The sequence below is a fragment of the Mesoplodon bidens genome (assembly GCF_964165515.1).
Source record: "Mesoplodon bidens genome assembly, chromosome: 10".
NCBI lineage: Eukaryota > Metazoa > Chordata > Mammalia > Artiodactyla > Ziphiidae > Mesoplodon > Mesoplodon bidens.
Genome location: NC_138172.1, coordinates 85,400,621 through 85,423,475, shown reverse-complemented (window position 1 = coordinate 85,423,475; position 22,855 = coordinate 85,400,621). Strand labels below are relative to the sequence as shown.

The 22,855-nt window shown below is 39.0% G+C and overlaps 1 protein-coding gene and 1 pseudogene across 4 annotated transcripts in view; one reads left to right on the top strand and one right to left on the bottom strand.

Annotated features, from left to right (window-relative positions):
- Nucleotides 1-22,855, top strand: part of CARMIL1 (capping protein regulator and myosin 1 linker 1) — a 317,704-nt gene that overhangs the window by 231,816 nt on the left and 63,033 nt on the right. For all 3 annotated transcript variants that reach the window (XM_081245158.1, XM_081245157.1, XM_081245156.1), the window contains exons 25-27: nt 7,503-7,631; nt 8,516-8,647; nt 20,027-20,202. In XM_081245158.1, coding sequence (XP_081101284.1) covers nt 7,503-7,631; nt 8,516-8,647; nt 20,027-20,202 — 437 coding nt within the window. The remainder of the gene's footprint in view (nt 1-7,502; nt 7,632-8,515; nt 8,648-20,026; nt 20,203-22,855) is intronic.
- Nucleotides 4,977-5,845, bottom strand: LOC308623920 (large ribosomal subunit protein uL22-like; annotated as a pseudogene). Its single transcript has one exon. The product of its transcript is annotated as a large ribosomal subunit protein uL22-like (transcript).

Here is a 22,855-nt window from a genome sequence, read left to right as displayed (position 1 = left end):
ATCTTTAGGATTTCTTTCCTTCTACTAACTTTGGTTTTGTTTGTTCTCCTTTTTCTAGTTCCTTTAGGTGCAAAGTTATGTTATTTATTTGAGATTGTTCTTGTTTCCCAGGATAGGCTTGTATTGCTATAAACGTCCCTCTTAGAACTGCTTTTGCTGCGTCCCATAGATTTTGGATCATTGTGTTTCCATTTTCATTTGTCTACAGGTGTTTTTTGATTTCCTCTTTGACTTCTTCAGTGATCCATTGGTTGTTTAGTTGCATATTGTTTAGCCTCCACATGTTTGTGGTTTTGCACTTTTTTTCTTGTAGTTGATTTCTAGTCTTATACTGGTCAGAAAAGATGCTTGATATGATTTCAATCTTCTTAAATATATTGAGAATTGTTTTGTGGCCCAGCATGTGATCTATCCTGGAGCACGTTCCATGTGCTCTTGAAAAGAATATGTATTTTACTGCTTTGGGATGGAGTGTCATTTTAGTTTTTTGTTGTTCCTTTTTCTTAAAAGAGAATGAAGGAAAGATGTCCATAATAAATGAGTTGTGTGTAATCTTTAGGTAAAATTATATGGATGACTGTGTAGATATGCGTAGAGATTTGTGAAAGAGTGTTCACCAAAATGTTAATGATGGTTCTCTCAGTTGCTGTGATTAGGTGATTTTTATTCTCTTATACTTCACAGTATTGTTTGAATGCTTTACAGTAAGCATGTATTATTTATATAAGAAAAAGTAAAGCGATATGTGTTGAGAAAAAGAAAAACAGTAATTATGAATATTAGTGAAGTAACAGGGAGTTTTGAGAAGGAAAACATTATTTTGACCTTAACCAGTGCCTTAAAAAATCTAAACTTTTTTCCTGCAAGGGACTAATATTAGCCTTTAGTACTTTATGGTTTACTGTTATTTCCTGGTTTTAGTGTTTAACATTAAAAGCAATGAGAGTGCTAAAATCTTACACTGACCCTTTGCCTTGGGTTCCTTTATGAGGTACCATAATGCAGGCTTTTCTTAATACAATATCCTTTTAAGTTTTTTCCTCATTTACAGAGGTTTTGCTCATCCAAAAAACTTACTGCCACAACCTTTAATGATAATTCTTAAAAGTAAGTTTCGTCTTCTCAATCAAGAGGAAATTATACACAGGAGGCATATACAGTTGTTTCATTCTGCATGGGTGACATCATTCTGAATTATTTGAGTCATTATGTAGTAGGTATACTGCCACCTTTTCGCTTTGGGGATTCCTTAGGGCATGATGATTAGCAGTTTTCAGACTTTAATTGTTTCAGTCACCTTAGGAGAGATTTATCTCCTTCTTATTGAAACTTCTTATTGAAGTTTCCAGAAATAGGAACACAGAAAGAATAGACCCTCTGTGACTATTTCTGCCAACCACATAGCCAGTCATCATTCCCGGGTGACACTGAGGGATTAAAATATGTTTCAGTGAAACATTGAAGTCTCATAATTGTTCACATATTTGTTTTTGTCTCTAGTCTTTGTTTAGGAAAGACCTTCACATGACGACACTCCACCTCTGACCTTCACATGACTCAACATTCCACCTCTGCTTTTGATCTTTTCTTTTCCATCTTATAAACCCTCTTAATCAAGAGTTAGCAAACTTCTTCTATAAAAATCCAAACAGTAAATAGGCTTTACAGCCTGTATGGTCTCTGTTACAACTACTCAGCTGTGCTGTTGTAGAGCAAAAGCAGCCATAGACAATATCTTCATGAATGAGTGTGGCTGTTCCAGTAAAACTTTATTTACAAAGACAGGCCCAGAATTGATAACCTATGCTAAGTCTTCTCACCCTTAAAAGAAAAAACAAAACAATTTTATTGCCTAGACCTATTTACTTAGCACACTCTCTTTCCTTCCTTTCATGTGCAGATTTTTATACTTGCTTTCATGACTTCTTTGCTACCCACTCACTTTGCAACCTTTCAGAATGTGCCCTCTGTCCCAATCTGTCTGCCGAGATGGCTCTCAATGGACCTGGTCACCGAGTCAGAGGGCTTTTCTCCCTCTTCGTCTTTTGATGAGAGGAGGCCGTCCGTATGTGTAGTGGTCAGGAACTTGGGCTCTCAAGTCAGATGACCTGGATTTAAGTACAGGCTCTGCTATTCCCTCTCGGTGGGAACTGTTGTTAGTCATTTACTAACCTCTTTAAGGCTTGATTTCATCTGTAAAAATGGGGAAAATGACTCAGAAGGTGCTGTGACAATTCAGTGAGGTGATGCGTGTAAAGTACTTGGCTCCTCACTGGTAAACATTGTTTGTAGCTATATTTTTATTACAACGATTATTATCATTATTATAGACTGTTTCGTCTTTCTTAAGATGCACTTCTTGGTTCATCCGACAGTGTGCTGTTCTGAATATTTTTCTGCTGCTCTGTCTCCTTTCTACATAACTTTCTCTTTTATCCTTCAAAGGCAATCATTTTTCAGAGTTTTGTACTTAGTGCTATCTGATCTGCTTCTGCCATTTTTAACTCTCTTATCTGTGGATGACTCCTGGATCTATCCCCTCAGTCCCTGTTTCTTTCCAGAAAATCCTTTTTTTCAGCTGCTTGTTCAGCATCTTCATCCAGATGGCCCTCTGAGATAGCACGGTCACTAAGACCAAACTCATCCCTTGGAACAACTGATTTTGCCGTTTCTCTCAGTGACATCATCATTCACCGAGGACTCCTGGAGTCATCTTGGATGCTTCGTTTGCTTTCTTCATCCAAGGTCACTATTCACTGCCCATTTACCTTCAAGGTGTCTTTTACAGCCATTCTTTTCTTTCCGTTTCTATTGCCTGTCCTCTTGTAAAGCTTTTTATTAACTCCCTCCTATGTCTTCTTTTACAAGCACTGCAAGAACTAGTTTATACATCTTCCATGTCTCCTTGTGCTTTTTACAGCCCTTTTCCTTTGTATCAGGGAAGCCGAGTCATGGTGAGTGTTATGGGGTAAGGAATTTTTAGATCTTCACAATTGTGGGAGAAGCTGGGGGGATAGATGCTCTATGCCTTGTACACGGTGTTTGAACTCCTTAGCCTGTCCCTGAGTCTTATACTATCTTGCCTCAACTCAGCATTCCAATCTGATCTCCCACAATAAAGTACCTCTGTTCCTAATCAGGAAATAGGAATCACAAGTGTCTGGATATGCCATTGCTTATGTTCATTCTTTGCTTTTAAAATTCCCTTCTCTTCTCAGTTTGTAGAAATCTTTCAGGACCCAGTCTAAAAGCTACCTTCAGCATCAGCTACATGTGCTCCCTCTCTTGACTGAAATCCTTTAGAACTTTTTATCATTTATTTAGTCATTGAATAAACACTTATAAGGGTCTGTGATATGGCAGACATATATAGGAGATGGAGCTTTGGCAGTGAACAAAGTGTGCCTGTCTTTGTGGATATTACATTATGCAAACTTTATATCTTGTGTTATTGTTAATTGTGAATATTTCTTTCCACTTCTAGATTTTTACGTTGCTTGGTGGCAAAGGGTATATCTTACTCAGGACTGTATCTCATTCAGTGCAAGGTGTTGAGTATATTTCTTTTGAATTGAATAAAGAAATAGACGTGGAGGAAGATAAAATTTTCCACGAGTAAGCTATTTGCTGGGACTGAGAACAGTTGTAACAAGTTGCAAGCAACCAAAGATGGCATTTATTGCTAATGGTTCTAAGTTCTGCACTTGGGTTCTATAGCCCAGTATGTTTGGAAAAGCCTAAGTGGTCACCACCAAGTGAGATGTGAGCTGCTGTGTGATTTAGTTGCCAAAGAAGCCAGTTTGATTTATACCACATTAGTGAAAGTACACTTCCTACGTTAAGAAAGGGGATAGCCCCGTTCAGCTTACTTATCCACTCTTCCTGTGTTACAGTCTATTTGATTGAGGGGTGGGGCATGTTTTGTGATGGTCTTAGATGGAGGGAGAACTCAGAGAAGTGACCTGGGGTGGACAGGGGGAGGTGGCAGTCAGGGACCACACAATGGTGTCACAGTAGAATGGTAGAAGGAACTGGGAATGTCAATCCTGAAGAAGAAAAGATTAGAGAAGAAAAGATAGTTGTGTTCAAACATGGGCAAGACTGTCACATGGAAGAGAGCTTGTGACTGTCCAGAGTACTCTCAAGGGGGAAGACATGTGACCTGTAGAAGAACATGGGAAGATAGATGAGGACTCAAAGAAGACCAAGTCCAAGTACATTTCCTTGGAAAAAAGTGAGCTTCTCAAACTATGGCAGTTAACAACTTTCCTGGGGTGCTTTAGAAAATGGAACACTAGGGGTTAGGGTAAAGTAGGGAGTTGAAAATCAAGAACCCAAATGCAATCAGCTACCCTGAGGTCTTTCATGAGATAACCAAAGAGATGACAGTCTTTCAGACTGCAGTTTCCTTTGTTTTTATTTGTGTATCTTAGGGACTTGAATATGAACTGAGAGTCAAAATCCTTGGTTTCCTGTTTTCAAAATTTCCAGTTGGTACTCTGTGTAATCACTCTGTGTCATCTTAAATAGTTTCACTTTTCTGGGCCTTGAGGTCTTTAGGTGCAAAGCATCTGAATGTGATCTATTGGGCTATGCTGAACCTTAGCAAGTGTGTGTACAGAAGAATCTTTGAGACTTGTGAGATTTAATGTCTTATTTGAATCGAAGAACGAAATTTTTATGTTTCTTTTGGAGTGATTTTAAAAGTTCTACTTAAAGACCATTTTGCTGAGTTCATTTAGACCCTCTCTCCTTGGTGTATGCTTAATGGCACACGCTTCAAGGGTCTCTGATCTCTCATGATTATTAAAGATGATCAATTTTATGGTACCACATCCACATGCCTCTCAAATTAGACTTTTGTGGCCTCAGATGTATATCAGTTCCTTTCTTAGTACGGGGTTCATTTTGTTTCTTGAAATTAGGTATTCATTCTTGGTGAGATATGAGTTATTGATGACCATTTTTGTTTCAGGAAGCACAGATCAATACAATAGTTGGAAGAGCTGGAATTTATATCAATTAAGATTAAAAAAAAAGCATAGTTCTCTTCAGGACGCTGTGTAAATGCAGAAAATTAAGATGTGGTCCCTGCCTACAAGCTTAGATTTTGGTCAGGGAGATGATTATTATATGAGAAGCATTATTCATGTAACTTCTTTTTCCTACGGGAGTTGCACATAATTCACTTATGTAGCCTCAGTACATTTTACAGTCATAGGAGCTGTTCTTTTTTTTTTTTTTTTTTTTTTTACTTTTATTTGCATTTATTTTTTGTGTCATTTATTACTGGACCATAAGTTTTTGTTTCTTCAGTTTCTTCTGGGATATCTTTTTCTTCTGTGCAACCTCCTCTTCTGGTTTAGGAACAATCTGTTCTTTTTCAGTGAAGATCATCTCAATGTGGCAGGGAGAGCTCATGTATGGGTTGATCTGACCATGAGCTCTGTAAGTCCTGCACCCCATCCTGGGGGCTTTGTTCACCTGGATGTGCTCAATGACCAGAGAATTTACATCTAAGCCCTTAAGTTCAGTGTTACTCTCTGCATTTTTGAGCATGTGCAGTAAAAGTTCAGCACTCTTTTTTGGGCCACCAACCCTGTGTCCAGCCCCATTGTTTGGCCAGGGCACACCTACCAGCTCCACCATTGTAACGGCAGAATGGCTCACATTGCTTCTTTAAAGTGACATCCTTCAGATACTTGGTGGCTTTTCGGATATGTGTACCCTTAATGGCCTGGGCAGTTTCACGAGTGTTCTTAAAGTGAACACAAAGATTTGAACCTCTCGACTTGCATGATTTTGTGGGGTTTTCTGGGTCAGGTGAATAATGAACCATTCTTAGAGGTCATACATTAACATTAGCATCACTGACCCTTTGTCAAGAGACTGAGTGCTTTGAATGATGTTATTTTACTGGGTTGTCTTCATCATACACTAGAAAAGAAGATGGAGTAGACGTTACGAACCTGATTTTTTAAAAGAGAAAGGCAGGAGAATTGGTGATGCTGCAGCAAGTAGACGCGGGCTCTATAATCAGACCTTCAGTTTGCTGAGCAGTGTAGTAAAGTCTCTATTATGGTGGAATTTATGGGGGAAGGAGGGCTGATTTTGGCTTCCTATAGCTGTTGTACCAAATAATTCAAAATAAATAGAGAAGTGTGAATTTAAATAAAAAAGATTGTTGCTGGATCGTCACCTTTGCCGAATGAACTATCAGGTAGGATGGGACTTGATATGTAGGGTCTCTGGGGAATAAATATATATATTTTTAAGAATAGACAACCTACAGCTCTGATCAACACATATATATGGAATCTAAAAAAGAAAAAAAAATGCTACTGATGAACCTAGTGGCAGGGCAGGAATAAAGATGTAGACATGGAGAATAGACTTGAGGACCTGGAGTGGAGGGGTGGGAAGCTGGGATGAAGTGAGAGAGTAGCACTGACATATATACACCACCAGGTGTAAAATGGATGGCTAGTGGGAAGCAGCCGCATAGCACAGGGCGATCAGCTTTGCGATGACCTAGAGAGGTGGGATAGGGAGGGTGAGAGGGAGGCTCAAGAGGGAGGGGATATGGGGATATGTGTATGCATATGGCTGATTCACTTTGTTGTACAACAGAAACTAACACAGTATTTTGAAGCAATTATACTCCAATAAAGATCTATTAAAAAAATATTGGAGAAACTTTTAAAACCACACTGTAGTTGTCTTTTTCTTCAGACGTCTTAGCTTGGTTCACGTTTCTCTTTATACATACAAATAGAATAGAGCATAATCTTACCCTTCTGTACTAGTTTTTGTCCACAGTAGTGATCTGCCACTACCCTGTGGGTTTTATGTTTAAATCCATGAAACATCTGAAAGTGATTCAGATGTAATTAACATGGGAGAAGGACCTTAATAGAATAGAAACTAGATGTTATTCACTTTATTATTGCCTATGTTAATATAATAAAACCTCAGCTTGTGCTTTTTTTGGGTAGAAAATTACCTGATATAATTGAACTAATTAAAAACTATTAATTTCCAGGGATGTTCTGATTTCCATAATATTGAGACCAACTGGCTGTGGGCATCATTTTGTCATCAACTGCCTCAGAATTGTACATCTCCTTTTTCTGTTTCCTCAGTACCCAGCACTATGTCTGACACATAGAGGGTACTCAATAAAAATTAATGAAGGAGAGTTACTATCAAGCAAAATGTCACTGAGTAGCTATGAGATTCTGAATCATCAAGAAGTATTCACTTTTGTTCTACCTGCTGCATTTCCTGAGGCAGGAGAGGGGACCAAAATCCCTTACATGTTTGTTTGGAATTAACGTTGCTAAAGGTTTCTTATAGAAATAGATAAGTTAATAATTGGCTATAAGCTGTCTTCTTGAAGATTCCAGTTAGGAGAAGTATTCATCCTCATTCAGTGTTTCCTTTTGTCTGAACGTTGACTGTGCTGACTTGGATGCTTGCTCTCATTGTTATGTGTGGAGCAGATGATTGACAGAATATGTGTGAAAGTACAAGATCATCTCAACTCTTTACGAAACTGTGGGGGAGATGCTGTCCAGGAAGATCTAAAATCAGCAGAAAGGCTCATGCGTGATGCTAAGAACTCTAAAACGGTGAGTTTCACTTCCAGCTACATGAGTCCTGTGGAATAAAAAGACTTTTTAAACTAGTTTTAGAAACTAGTTCTAACTAAATTTACTTTTCTACCCAATTTCAAGGTTACTAACAAGTGGCAAGGTGAACTGAGTTAGTCTTTGCCTCCTTTCTGTACCCGTGCTAATTACCAATAATCAAAATGCAGTTGTTCCTCAGAATCTGCAGGGGGTATTGGTTCCAGGACCCCCTGCAGATACCAAAATCTTGTGGATGCCCAAATCCCTTATATATAAAATGGTGTAGCACAGGTGAGCCTCCTTATCCACGAGTTCTGCAGCCTCGGATACAGCCAGCCGGCTGTATAGAATTAAAAGCAGAGGGTCGGTGTGATTTACAAAGGGTATAATCAGGTTCTAGGTAACTGGGAGGTAGTTGTAGTTTCAACAAGTAGCAACTCATTGCACATGATTCTACTGCCAAACTGATAGCACGAAACTCTCCTCTGTCACCTCTAAAAGGAAGCTTCTCTCAACTTAGACTGTGGTCCCCAAAGTGTGATTTCATAGAGAAGGGACTAGCTGGGAGTCAGAAAACCTGGGAACTGGTCCAGGTTCTGCTATTAGAATCACACAATCATTGAATTTTATAAGTAGGAGGAACCTCGTGGATTAGTCAAATACTCTCACACCCAAGATGAAGACATTAAGGCACAAACAGGTAAGGTACTGTTCCTCTGGTTTTAAAGCTGGACCTCAGTTTTTTAATTGGTATAAAGGGCCTTCCATCAAGACGGTCTTTGTTTATCTCTAGTATTTCTCGACCCTTTTTTATGAACTCTGCAGTGACTTTGGTGCTTATTTAAATATTTATTATGGAGAGGTTACTTTTATTTTTCTTACAGTTGTTACCAAATTTATACCACGTTGGTGGTGCATCTTGGGCGGGAGCCAGTGGCTTGTTATCCAGTCCAATTCAGGAGACCCTGGAATCAATGGCCGGAGAAGTTACGAGAGTTGTAGATGAACAGCTCAAGGTTTGTGGTTTCTGTTATTTTGGAAAATGAAATCGTTATGACTTAACTATATATGATAATATTTCATACCATGCTATCCTATATGTTATAGGCGCGTGTGTGCGCACACGTGTGCATGTGTAATAAAAATTGAATACCGTGCCTTTCCCAGCTTCATTTGTATTTTTTGGAATAACTTTTTGCATAATAAGATCAAGTAAAACCTATCAAATTCAATTTTGTTTTTGATGGTAAATCTCTAACCGTATTTAACGTATGACAGGTTGCCACTGATAAGAGAAAGATTGATTTTTACTTAGAAAGAGAAGTCTGCTTCGCGAAAAAATATCTCCTGTTATTACATTCGATTTAGAGAATGGGAGAGGTGACAGGAGCTGTATGCTTACAGTGCCAAGCTGCTGCGTATATGGAGAGTTTGCCACTAGGTAAAGAGCTGGTTGAAAGATTAAAAAGGGATTTAGAATGAAGTTACAAGGCACCCAAAGTAGCAGAGACTTGGCTCTAGGCTCATAGGTTGAAAAAAAAAAAGTCTTTGAAATTTAAGTGATGAGAGTAACCTAAGACCAGCTTTTTCCTAAGGTAACTTCAAAAAACAGCTCCAGCAGAAGACATTTCACTTTCCGAAAGTTTTCATCATTTTCAATCTGTCTGTTCAAGGATGCCTTAAAAAGACCTTGTCTAAATTTCTGTATTTATTTGGTTTGTTTTCTTCTGAGAACACAATTGCTGTAGCTCAGAGGGATTTGATGAGCAACTCAGTCATAACTTTGCAACATGCTAATTATTCTGTTTGTAAATTCAATTAACGTGAGAGAGAACGTTGTGGATTATTTAGGCGTTTAAGCCCCTTTCTTCCTGTAGTACAATACAGAGAGACTCTTGTGTGTCATTTTTATTTTACTTAACTGTGGTTATTTTGAATACATTCTGAGCAAAGCCAAAGGGGTAGGAAAAGGACTGGTTGGTTGATACAGAGTTCTGCTAGATCAGTTGTTACCTAACAGCACTTGTTTTATCCTCCATGAAGGATCAAATATGTAAAAAGGATACTTTCTTACACATTTAAAGTCATCTTTGTTGCTTATTTACTTCTGAGTGTAAAAATGAAACTACTCTTTGTGAAACATTTGAACAGTAAAAATCACTTGAAATCCCGGAGATAGCATCATTCTTAATATTTTAGTGAATTTCCAAACATTCTCTGTCTACACACACAATTTTACGTATGTGATCATACTATCCGTGCTTTTTTATATTTGGTACAATATCGTGAATACAATTCTAGATCAGTGCGTACTCATCATCATGTTAGTGGCTACATGGTATTTCATTGTATAGACATACCAGTGTACTGGAGAAGCTCAGTCCTCCTCTGTGTCTTTCCTTTACTTTCACACAGAACTCCTCACTTTTGACACTTCTGGTCACCAGATGTGAGGGGTTCCCCCCCCCTCCCCCGAGCTGGGTGTCCTACTATTTAACTCAATTCAGACACTGTCTACCTGGAGATAGCATTAGATCCCACAGTTTAAGGGCTCAGCCCCACAAGACTGCCCCCGCCCCACTTCCGATACCAGCTGGGAGTCCAGTTTGCACCTGAGCTCCCGACCAATTGGCAATAAATCCGAGGTTCTTATAACCCCTCCTCCAGTTCAATTAACTTGCCAGAGTGGCTCCCAGAACTCAGGGAAACACTTAAGTTTACCAGTTTATTAAAGGATATGATAAAAGATATAGATGAACAGCCAGATGAAAGAAATGTACAGGTCAAGGTATGTGGGAAAGGTTTCAGGGCTTCCATGCTCTCTTGGAGCACAGCACTCTCCCACACCTCCACGTGTTCACCAACCCTCTGAACCCATACTTTTGGGGTTTTGATGGAGGCTTTGTCATGTAGGCATGGCCAGTCATTAACTCCATTTTTAGCCCTCCTTAGGAGTGGGGTGTGGAGCTGAAAATTCCAAGCTTCTAATCATGGCTTGGTCTTTCCAGTGACCAGCCCTCATCCAGGAGCCATCCAAGAGCCCACCCAATAAAGCAAAAGACACACCCCCATCACCCAGGAAATTACAAGGGTTTCAGGAGCCCTGTGTCAGGAACCAGGATCAAGGACCAAATATTAGAACAAAAGATTCTCCTAGTGTTCTTACCACTTAGGAAATTACAAGGGTTTCAGGAGCTCTATGCCAGGAACTGGGGGCAGAGACCAATATATATTTTCTCTTATCTCACAGCCAGCATAATTTATTTTCTAATTTCTGGTTAATCCTATTAGAGTCATTGCCTGTAGTTGATCCATTCCAAGGTCAAATGGTACACACATTTTATACGTTCGTATGTATTCACAAACTGTTTTCCAGTAGTGTACCCAATTGCTTGTTTTGTCACACCCTCACCAATACTAAGCATTTTAACGTTTTAATATTTGTCAGTGTAACAGGTTAAAAAAAATCTCATTTTGTCTTTTGGATTTCTTTAATAGCCAGTGATGCATCAAGTAATTTTATTATCCATTTGTATTTCTTCTTTTGTAAATTACATATTTGTATCTATTGCCTAACTTTTTCCTTTAAAGTTTTTGTAAGAATTCCTTATATACTAAGAATGGGCTGTCATTTAAATCAGCACGAAACATTGCAACTGGAACTTTCCTGTCAAACAGCTTCCTACGGGCACTTGTTTCAACTGGTCTAAACCACAAGTTATCCCTTGAAATTTTGGTCTGTTTCCTCCCCAGCACACCAGATCGTTGGAATTGACTCTTGCCAGTCATTCTTGGGAGGGAGTAGAAGGCAGAGGTCTAAAGTAAAAGGCATTTGAAGTTTTAAAAGCCTGAAATAATAACAATATATTTAGGACCAAAAATATTTTTCTGTAAATAGACATTCCCCAAATTTTTTGAGGCTGACCTTTCTGGCCCCTTGTCAGTGTCACCAGTGTTCTCCGTTCATTACAGCTTCCTTATTTGCAAGTGTCATCGCCTGCTTTTCTCTCATTCTATCTCTGAGGTCCCAGGCTCCCAAATGCCCTGATTTTTTCTATTCCACACTCCCTTGTTTTCTTTACTCTCAATCCTTTTGAGTTGCAAGTTCTCTTCCATTCTCTTCCCTTCAGGGACTTCTGGCATGAATCAAAGCAAATCCTCAACCACAACTTCTTAATTAAATGTTACTTATTAATTTCCCTTTCACTGAGTTCACAGTTTTTGATACTTTCAACAGACTATAGACAGTTACTTCCTTTCTTTTTCCTTCCAGCTGACCTGACAAATGGACATCATTTTATGGTTTAAAAAAAAATCCCCATTTATCTATTTATATAGCTTTCCAGCACCTTCATTTTCTTAGAATTATGTAGGAAAAAATTGTATTTTTACTATAATCAGTATTCAGTTTCTTAAACAACTGTGTCCTTATTTATTTCACTAGTAGTATTATATTTTGTTTGGTTAAAAAAGAGTCCTTTCTCTATTTCTGAAATTCTCTAAGGTTAACATGTTATACTAGCAAAAGCTAAAGTGAATGTATTTTTTTTTTGTAAAAATATGTTTTTATTGTAGTGAATTAAAAAAAATGGGACTAGCAAGCCTGGATTTGTGACCTGGGTTTGCTACTAGCTGTTTGCTCCAAGCAAGTCACCTCATTTGTTGGGGCTGAGCCTCCTTGTGCAGGATTGTCTTGGTCTCGAGATAATTAGGGAGATTTTATCCTTAATATTTACTCATCCTATATCATGGCCAGCAGTACACATTTTGAATTCTGGATAAGAATAAGTTCAAATAGCTCTTTGAGTCATCTTTCAAAAAAAATACTAGTTCAGAAAAGCCAAAGGAATGGCCGGAAGAGCCAGCCTTCTTAGCAAACTTCCTGGAGGAGAAGAAAGCAGTAAGTGTGGAGAAAGTCCTTCTTTGAAACGAAGTGATATTTTCTCTGGACTGGCCTGTTTTAGGTGTTTTTAAATGACAACTCACCTCCTGTTTTCCCTGTTTTTCATCCTAACGTTTATTCCTGGGGTAATCATAGATGAATAAGTGGGATTTGAATGTTTTAACATAAGGGAACTTTCATTTTCTCCTTCTGGACTTAAATTTTAGAATGCTTGTTTTGGCCTTGAAAATGCTTCATTTCCCTCAGGGCTTCAACTGTGGAATACTTCACTGGTAAATATCAGGTTTACCAAGGAAATGAGGCCTGAGGGGTGTAGGTGGCATTTTGGCAAGTACTGACTCAGTTTGCTGGGAGAGTTCTCTGAGTTTTCTTATTTTCCTACATTTTATATAATATTTTCCAAAGCAAAAGAAAGAGAAATTTCAGAGCACTTCATTGTGGAAGTTCTATTTGCTTGTAATGAATTACAGCTAGTCATTTGCTCACTGCAAGAATATGTGAGCATAGCTGCCATGTTAAGGATATTAACTCAATTTATTTTACAAATATTGTACAGGGTTTAAGTATCATTAGCTATTTTTACAGTTAAGAAATATAGATTCTCCTAACTATCATTTGGAAGATACATGCAAAATGAAATCTGATTATCACATTTCAAATACAGGGCGTGCTCATTCAAGTTGTCTCAAGGTAGTACACATAGACTCACAAAATGGAGAATATGTAAAAAAAGTTAAGAAACATGGATAGAGTGAGAAAATTTAACATAAGCCAAATTAGATTTCTGGAAGGAAAGAAAAGATAAATAGGAGAAGGTAACAATTGAGGGGATGGTGGCTGAGAATTTCAGGGATTGATGAAAGGCTAGAATCTTCAGATTCAGGAAGTCCAGCGAAACCCAGGCAGGAAAGATAGAAACAAATCCATGTCTTGAATCATTGTAATGAAAAGTGGAAAACACTGAAGACATAGAGGAGATCTTAAAAGGAGCCAGAGGGAAGGAAGAGCCATATTACTTTAAAAAGATCAAAATGAAGACAGACAGGACAGCTCATTTCTTGACAGGAAGCTAAAAAGACAATGAAATAATATCTTCATGCTTCTGAGAGAACAAATCAAGAATTATATACTCAGTAAACCTACTATTAAGGATGAGGATGAAATGAAAACATTTCATCCAAACAAAATCCAAGATAGTTTACTGCCAGTAGACCACACTAAATAAACATGTAAAGGATATGCTTTAGGACAAAGGAAACATTATCAGAGAAAGAGGGTCTGAGCTGCAGGAAAGAATAGTGAGCAGGGAAAATGCCAAATGTGAAACATCAACTGTATGAGACAACAACATGGATGTCTAATTTTTGCTGTCAAATTAAGAATAAATGCAAGTAAAATACTAGAAGTGAGCATCTAAGTCAGTTAGGAGTGAGTAAAAGAAGTCTAACATCCTAGTTTTATTCTGGAAAAGACTTTGGGTTGTCCGTTGTCTTGTCCATTAGCCACATATGGTCATTTAAATGTAAATTAATTAAAATTCAATGAAATTTAAAATTCAGTTTCTCAGTTGCACTAGCCACATTTAAAGGGCTCAATAGCCACCTGTGGCTATTGGCTCCCATATTGCACAGCACAGGTATTCCCATCATCTCAGAAAGTTCTATTGGACAGTGCTGCTTTAGACATGAAGTAAAGTACGCAGGTTAAAATTTCTAGTGTAACCACCAAAACAGAGGCAGTGCACCAGGGCTCATACTGCATGCCAAGAGGAGCATTAGGAAATGTTTGGGATTATTTTGGGTTGGCATGGGCAGGTGATAATGATCCTAAACATCCTCTAATACAAGGTTCAGTTCCACACCAGAAGGAATGCTCTCACTCAAAATCTAGTGATGCAGTAGAAAAGGCATCACTAGGACTTCCCTGGTGGTCCAGTGGTTAAGACTCCATGCTTCCACCACAGGAGGCATGGGTTCGCTCCCTGATCAGGGAACTAAGATCCTGCATGCTGACCAGCGTGGCCAAAAAAAAAAAAGGCATTACTAGAGATAAAATAGATCAGTGAATAATGACAAATGATCCAATTTGCCAGAGATTATTTCAACTGTGTATGTATTTAATTATATGGCTTTATATATATGAGTAAGTGGACAAAATTACAAAGAAAAATTGATAACATTTACTATTATGGTAGAGATCTTTCAAAATGACTGCCAGTAACTGATAGATCAAGTAAATAAAGTAATGATAAAGAATATTTGAAAAAATTCTTTATAATATTTGAACAATAGAATTCTCAATTGTGACCTAGTGGACCTATGTGATCAGTGCACCAATAATAGACTCTCAGTTCTTTGCAAGGATATGTGAAATATTTGACACGAGGTCTATAAGAACATCTCAACAACTTTCAAAGGTGGTATTCTCTGGTTTCATTTAAAATAAATGAGAAATTAATAACAAAATTAAAAAAAGGGGAAAACCCCACATGTTTATAAATTTAAAAATTACTTGTAACCCAAGGGTCAAAGGGGGGGGCATAATTTGAATTAGAGGATATTTATAATTAAACAATAAAGTAGTGAGAAATCAGAACCTGTGAGATGCCGCTAAACCAGTACTTAGAGTGAAATATATGGCTTCTTCATAAGCCCAGACACTTACGAGGAAGAACAAGAAGGTTGGTAGTCTTGCCCTACCACATATTAGGACTTACCATAATTAGGACAGTATGCAGAGGTAGACAGACCAATGTGACAGAGATCCCAGAAATGGACCCATACATCTATGCAAATTTTCATAATGCTACCTTCAGTGAGTAATCATTGATCAATAGAAAAATGATGGACTGTTCAGAACCCACATTCAGTAAGTTCCTGAGCTTATAATACTTTTTATATGTTTCTTAGAGATTGTTCCAATAAGTGTGCTAGGCCCTGGGGAGAGAGGGTAGGGCTTCACAGTTGCTATCAAGTACAAGTTGTGTATCTGGAGTCTGGTGCCTCTAGCTCTCCATGAAATTCCAAAGTTATATGTAAAATCTCATACCAATTTTTCTGGATGAGTGTGCATCGATTCTCAAAGGCGTTCTTTGATCCCCAGATTACTGCATTCTTGACCGTTTTATAACACATTTGATTACTGAGGTCCCCACTGGATGCTATGAGATCATCAAATGCAGTTTGGAATGTGAAGGGCGTGGAAGGAGCAAGAGCAAGAACATCTCCCGGAGGTGATGCTCGAGCTGAGCTCAGTAGGGGGCCATACAGATGATTTATTCTGGCTACAGAGGGGAACAGGATTCTAGGCTAAGAGATCAGTTGTAGAAAGCATGGAGACAGAGCCTGGATCATGTGGGGAACTGCCCTATAACTGGATATGAATAGTTGTAAGAGGAATATAGAGAGATGACAAAATAATGAGGCTAGAAAATTGAGCATTTACCAGATATTTCAGGGATTTCTATTCTGTACTAATGAGTAATATTTTTGGCATATTTCCACTTTTGAGAAAATGTCTAGGAGTAAATTTAACATGTTTTAGAGATAGTTGTGGTGGAAGGAGTTGAGGTAGGTGGAGTGTAAGGAGAGTTGCAAATTTCTGCCCTAGTTTGGTACCATACCTCACAATAAAAACTTTGCAAGAATGGTTGATTTTACTGTTGCAGTTACTGTTTAGGTGGGTTTAATGGGAGGCCAAACATGTTGTAGTTGACCTTGCCATGGTAGAATATCCAGGTGGAAATTCCTAATAGGCTGTATTATATATGCATTGGATGTTTTGGGTAGGTGGCTACAGGTAAACATTTAGTTGAGAACCATTGGAATATAGGTAGTAATTTGAAGCCATGGGAAGGATGGATGTTGAAGGATATGGTTTGGTGTGCAGAGGGCCATGGGACTTGGAAGAAGATGCTGTTTAAGGACCTGAGCTGGGGGCTAGACACAGAGTGGTCAGGGGCTGCATTACAAGTTTATCCTATGATCCTTTCTCCCCTTTTTACCACCCCTGTCACCAGAAAATCCACCATGGTGGCATTAGGTACCAGCATTAGGGAATGAACATTGTAGGTAATGAAGAGAGCCAAAAGGGACACACCTTTGGGCAATGGGCAGAGCATTGGAAAAGGGTGGCTGGAGTAGGAAACAAGAGTAGAAGACGAAACACCTGAGTCCCTTTCTCACTTATTCCAGTAACCAGCTGCGTGACCTTGAGAAAGTCACTTATCTCCTCTGAGTCTCCGTTTTCTCATCTATAAAATGGGTTTGCTAAAATCTACCTCTACTCACAGGGTTGTTATGTGGATCAAAGGAAATCATGGATGAAAAAAAAAAGAAATCATGGATGAAATCACTTTGTAGAGTATACAGTGTCGGGCTAGAGATGGTGGTAGGGAATTAACTGCAAAATATCTGTCGAATTGGATGCCCAGGGCAGGATGAAATTCCTTTTTATAGGGTCAAAAATCATGCAGTAGTCCATTTGTGGAGCAGAAAGAGACCTTAGAAATAATTTTATAGTTCAGAAAGCGGAGATCTGCAAAGGTTCTTAACGCTGCGCACTTAACATTCCACAGAAATTTCACGTTGGGGTCTACATCGGAAGCCAGGCTTCGCTCCTTAGGTCTGGAGTTCATTCCAACTGAATTAACACTGTCATGCAGGGGACCTTTCAGAAAGTCACGCTATATTGATGAACATGACAGAATTCAAACAGCGTATTGATACCTGAGGTCGTTCTTATCAGGAGTGCTGGACTCTGCTACTCCATCTGGAACAGAATGTGTTTATTTTAATGCCAAAGAGGAAAGTGATTTGTCTTAAACTGACTCATTTGGCATTGCTTGTAGCTCTCTTGGAATAATGTACTAAATGAGTGATTAGTCAAGAGTTCTCACAGGGACGGAGCACGGTCAGCATACGAGGGGCTTTCGGAAACTTCTCAAGTGGCTCCCCCACTCCTCTCCTGCTTTTCTCAAGATCTTTATAAACATCCTGCTGCTCGGCCACTCATCCTACAGTGTGATGAGAGATTGTACTGTTGGCGTCGTGCTTTGCATGTGAATATATGAGCAGAGAGACTAGTGTTTACATAGTAATGCTCCACTAGTCCCCTTCATACTGGAATAGTAATGGGATCAAGCTTGGCTTCTTTTTTTTTTTTTTTTCTTTAACATCTTTATTGGAGTATAATTGCTTTACAATGGTGTGTTAGTTTCTGCTGTATAACAAAGTGAATCGGTTATACATATACATATGTCCCCATATCTCTTCCCTCTTGCGTCTCCCTCCCTCCCACCCTCCCTATCCCACCCTCCCTCCCACCCTCCCTATCCCACCCTCCCTATCCCACCCCTCTAGGTGGTCACAAAGCACTGAGCTGATCTCCCTGTGCTGTGCGGCTGCTTCCCACTAGCTATCTATTTTACGTTTGGTAGTGTATATGTGTCCTTGCCATTCTCTCACTTTGTCCCAGCTTACCCTTCCCCCTCCCCATATCCTCAAGTCCATTCTCTAGTAGGTCTGTGTCTTTATTCCCATCTTACCCCTAGGTTCTTCATGACATTTTTTTTCTTAGATTCCATATATATGTGTTAGCATACGGTATTTGTCTTTCTCTTCCTGACTTACTTCACTCTGTATGACAGACTCTAGGTCCATCCACCTCACTACAAATAACTCAATTTGGTTTCTTTTTATGGCTGAGTAATATTCCATTGTATATATGTGCCACATCTTCTTTATCCATTCATCTGTTGATGGACACTTAGGTTGCTTCCATGTCCTGGCTATTGTAAACAGAGCTGCAATGAACATTTTGGTACATGACTCTTTTTTTTTTGCGGTACGCGGACCTCTCACTGTTGTGGCCTCTCCCATTGCGGAGCACAGGCTCCGGACGTGCAGGCTCAGCGGCCATGGCTCACAGGCCCAGCCGCTCTGCGGCATGCAGGATCTTCCTGGACCGGGGCACGAACCCGTGTCCCCTGCATCGGCAGGCGGACTCCCAACCCCTGCGCCGCCAGGGAAGCCCCATGACTGTTTTTGAATTATGGTTTTCTCAGGGTATATGCTGGGATCTTATCATGAGGATTAGCATCTTTGGAAACAAATTAATAACATTATCTGTGATACTGAACTTTTATTGTATGCTAGACACGATACTGAACACTTTACATATGTAATATCATTTAATCTTCAGTAATCCTATGAGGCAAGAACTTTTTTATTTGCCATTTTATAGATGAGGAAAGTAAAATTGAGAGATCAGTAACTTAGCCCAGTGTCACTCAGCTGGGATTCAAATTTAGGTCTGACGCTAACTTGGGTGCCCTTTCCACACTTACTAGCCGTGCCACCCATCTCAGGCAAATCGTTTAGCTTCTCTTAGCTCACATTCTTCAACTATAAGATGGTGATCACACGAATAGCTTCTGTACCCATCTTCACAGATCTTGGAAGGATAAAATGGACGGAAACATTTTAAAAGTTCTGAAGTGCTATATAAGTAGGTTTTGACTGTTATTATTAATGTTGTTTATAAAGTGCTCTGTTAATATTTTTGTCTGTTATTCATGTTTTTTATTGTTCCGATAACAATTATAATTTTACTTAACACTAAAGCTTTTCTTTTTTTTTATTATTATTATTTTTTTAAGATGTTGGGGGTAGGAGTTTTTATTAATTAATTAATTTATTTTTGCTGTGTTGCGTCTTCATTTCTGTGTGAGGGCTTTCTCCAGCTGTGGCAAGCGGGGGCCACTCTTCATCGCGGTGCGCGGGCCCCTCACCATCGCGGCCTCTTGTTGCTGAGCACAGGCTCCAGACGCGCAGGCTCAGTAGTCGTGGCTCACGGGCCCAGTCGCTCCGCGGCATGTGGGATCCTCCCAGACCAGGGCTCGAACCCGCATCCCCTGCATTAGCAGGCAGACTCTCAACCACTGCGCCACCAGGGAAGCCCTAAAGCTTTTCTTTTAAAAGGGGAAAACTAGCAGTTGTTATATAGTGGTTTGCTATGACCGCTCTTTTGATGGAGCTATTGAATGCTTCACCCTGATTTGAGGTTTCTGTGATTTGTGAAATTGCACAAGAGTTCTAACTTGATGTATGTTCTAGGGACATGTGTAAATTTATTTGCTAATACCCAGGAGAACAGTCTGGTGTGGTAAATTGGTGTATATGTGTCTTTCTAAATCTTATCATGAATGCCTCTGTGTTAAGTACAGCTAGCACACCATCATGCTTTAGATGCCAGGGTGAAGCCTGCATGGATCTGCCAGGTGTCTGATTTAAAGTGATCACCTGAGATCAGTGATCACCCAGCAGTCACAAGTCACCCCAGGGCAGCTCCGAATCCTTAGTCGCACCTGGGACTCTGTTGTGTCCCTGTTGTCTGACAGCTTGGCGTCATAACTAACCACCTTTCAGTTTTATGGGGGGCGCCTCTGGGGCTGTGTCCTCATCTCTCTCTCTCCACTTGTGCTGCATTGCAGGCGTTGCTTGAGTCCATGGTTGATGCTGCCGAGAATCTTTGTCCCAATGTGATGAAAAAAGCCCACATTCGGCAAGACTTGATCCATGCCAGCACTGAGAAGATTTCCATCCCACGTACCTTTGTTAAAAATGTCCTGTTGGAGCAGTCTGGAATTGATATCCTTAACAAAATTAGGTAGGTTTATAATGTTAATAAACCGCGGAGCTGCAGTGTCTGTGAATGCAGTTGAGGCAGCTGTGAAGAGCGTTATCATTGGCTTTATTCGTACAGAATGTGTTTAGACATGTCTATGAGGCAGTGAGTATATACAGATATAGCTGTGCATAAATGCATAGGTTTAATACATTTCCAAAATCAGATGACCACAGATATGCCTGCATTACTGAGGAACAGTTACCCGCTCTTTTTTAAGAGTTTTATTTTTTTAAGAGGGGGGTACATGTTTGTAATCCCCTCTTTTTTTCTGCTTCTGAAGCTTATCTCTCACCTTTATAAATCACTAACTTTTGAAAAATGAGGTCGGTTTGCTTTCTACCACCAGAATATTCTGAGCCAATGCACAGCCTATAAATAGGCAAAGAGGCCCACTAGGACTTCACCGTATTTCCCTTTGGGTTCTTTGATGGGTCTGTGAGACTCTGTATGTGCTAATGGTGCTCTGGAGTGTTTACATAGATTTCTGCTTGATAAAGTTTGAAAATTATGCCTAGGTATAAATATTTAGAAGGTGTGGTCACCAACAAACTTTCCTGGATTTTTACATAGAAACTCTGGGATGATCACCAGTATTACATTATAGTTCAGCTAATTCTCATTACGTTTTCTAGTTGGAGAGTCAGGTGACTAAAAACCAAATTCAGAAGTGTTTAAAATTTCCCATTTTAACCATGTCCAAATCTTGATAAGAATAATTAGGGGTAGCAAAAATAACAGCTCCTATCTGGAGAGTTGAGAGAGGTACTGACACATCATGATGTAGCTTGATGACAGCCTGCAAGAAAAATAAGACTTAAAAACAAAATATGCAAAAAAAATTATATCATCACAATGTAGATATCAAAGGCTGATAACCTTAAAGCTAGACTATAGAGCTTTGAGGGTTTAGGAGTTCTGTAGTAACTAGACAGTTTCAGGTCTAAGATACAGCTGTACTGTGTGTGTCTGTCTTTTAAACAAAGATCCTAATGCCTATTCAACTGAATTGTAAGGCAACTGGAAGGACTTGAGAAATTAAGAAAAGACTTTCAGAGGCTTTTTAGGACCCCATAGATTGTGATTTTATGAACTCTAGCCCAGGTATGCTTACATATTTCTGTAACCTGTAGTTTCAGAATTTCTATTGAAGCCCCTTAAGTATTAAGGAGAAAAAAAAATGTATTGACCACCATTTTTCATAATAGTGGATTGAACCACCAGTAGATCATATTCTCCCTCTCCTGGAGTACCAGATTCTGTCAAATATGCTCATTTCCCTTGAAAATGGGCAAATTCTAAAAGTTGAATAGCAGTATAAAACTCCTCACTTAAATAAATCAGTTATATGTCCACTAACTCCTTACTTGGCTTCTTATGATGCATTATACTGAGCACTGATAGAATGAAAATAGGCACATGCAAGCTAAGTTGAATCTTTTCCTTGAAAATTTTTGCAAACTGGAAGTTCAATCAGGAAGGAAGGAGAGCGTCCAGTAGCAAAATGATAGGATGGTCCTGAAACGTTAAAAAATAATTGCTTTTTAAAAAATTTTTATTTTATATTGGAGCATAGTTGATTAACAATGTTACGTTAGTTTCAGGTGCACAGCAAAATGATTCAGTTATATATATATCTATTGTTTTCTTTTTAAGAACCTTTTTTTGATGCTATAACTTGCAATAAACTTTCCCTCCCTACCTCAGAGAGGCAGGAGGTGGGGAAGAGAAACAAACTACCGACTCTGTAGTCTTAGAAGGAAGCAGAATTCCCAAACATGTCTAAAAGCATCAGAGGGAAGTACTTGTTAACATTAGATTCCCAGGCCTCTCTGGATGTTTGGGGTAGGACTTAGTTGTCTGTATTTTTCATAAGCAACCTGGGTGAATCTTATCAGTGGGCACCTCTGGGGAATAATATAGTATTAGATAAACCAAATAGCTAGTGAGACCTTGTTTCAGAGACAGGAATTAAAGAAACATTCCTTTATATGCAGCCCAGGAACATTTGTACTGTAGTCATCAAAGAGTTGGTGCTTCCCCTCTGCCCTGCCATCAGAAATCTTCTGAGCAGAAACATTGCATGCAAATTACTGCCTTTCAGTTAGAAAGATTTTTCTCTGTTACACAAATATACTTTCAACTTTAGCTTGAGGAGTAAATAATCTTATTTTGATAACTTCTTCCCCTGCTCGAAAATTTTTAAAATTATTGACTTCAGAAGTAGGCTGAAATTATGTGACGATGTTGGAACGTGGGTATGTATCTCTCCAGCACATTTACCTTTCAATGTATTGTGCATTTATGCATTTAGGTAGGGTTATTTAGACTGAAGACACACATGGAAGTTGAATTCTTGGGAATGCCAAATAGCTAAAATGCTAACCAAAATACCAGCCCTCTGATGGAAACCTTAGTGGCTGAGTCATTTATTAGTAAAAACTACAAGCTACTTCTTGTTGTCTGGGCATCTTTGTAAGGTTAGGTAAGAGGCACTAAAACTAAACATTTTGATAACTTCTGTTCATAAAAGGCAAGAGAACAGTGAATTTGACTTGATGGCAAGTCAAAGCAGAAGCAGTTCAATATGGTACCATTTGACTGGTAAAAAGTTTTGTAAAAGGCGGTGGATATG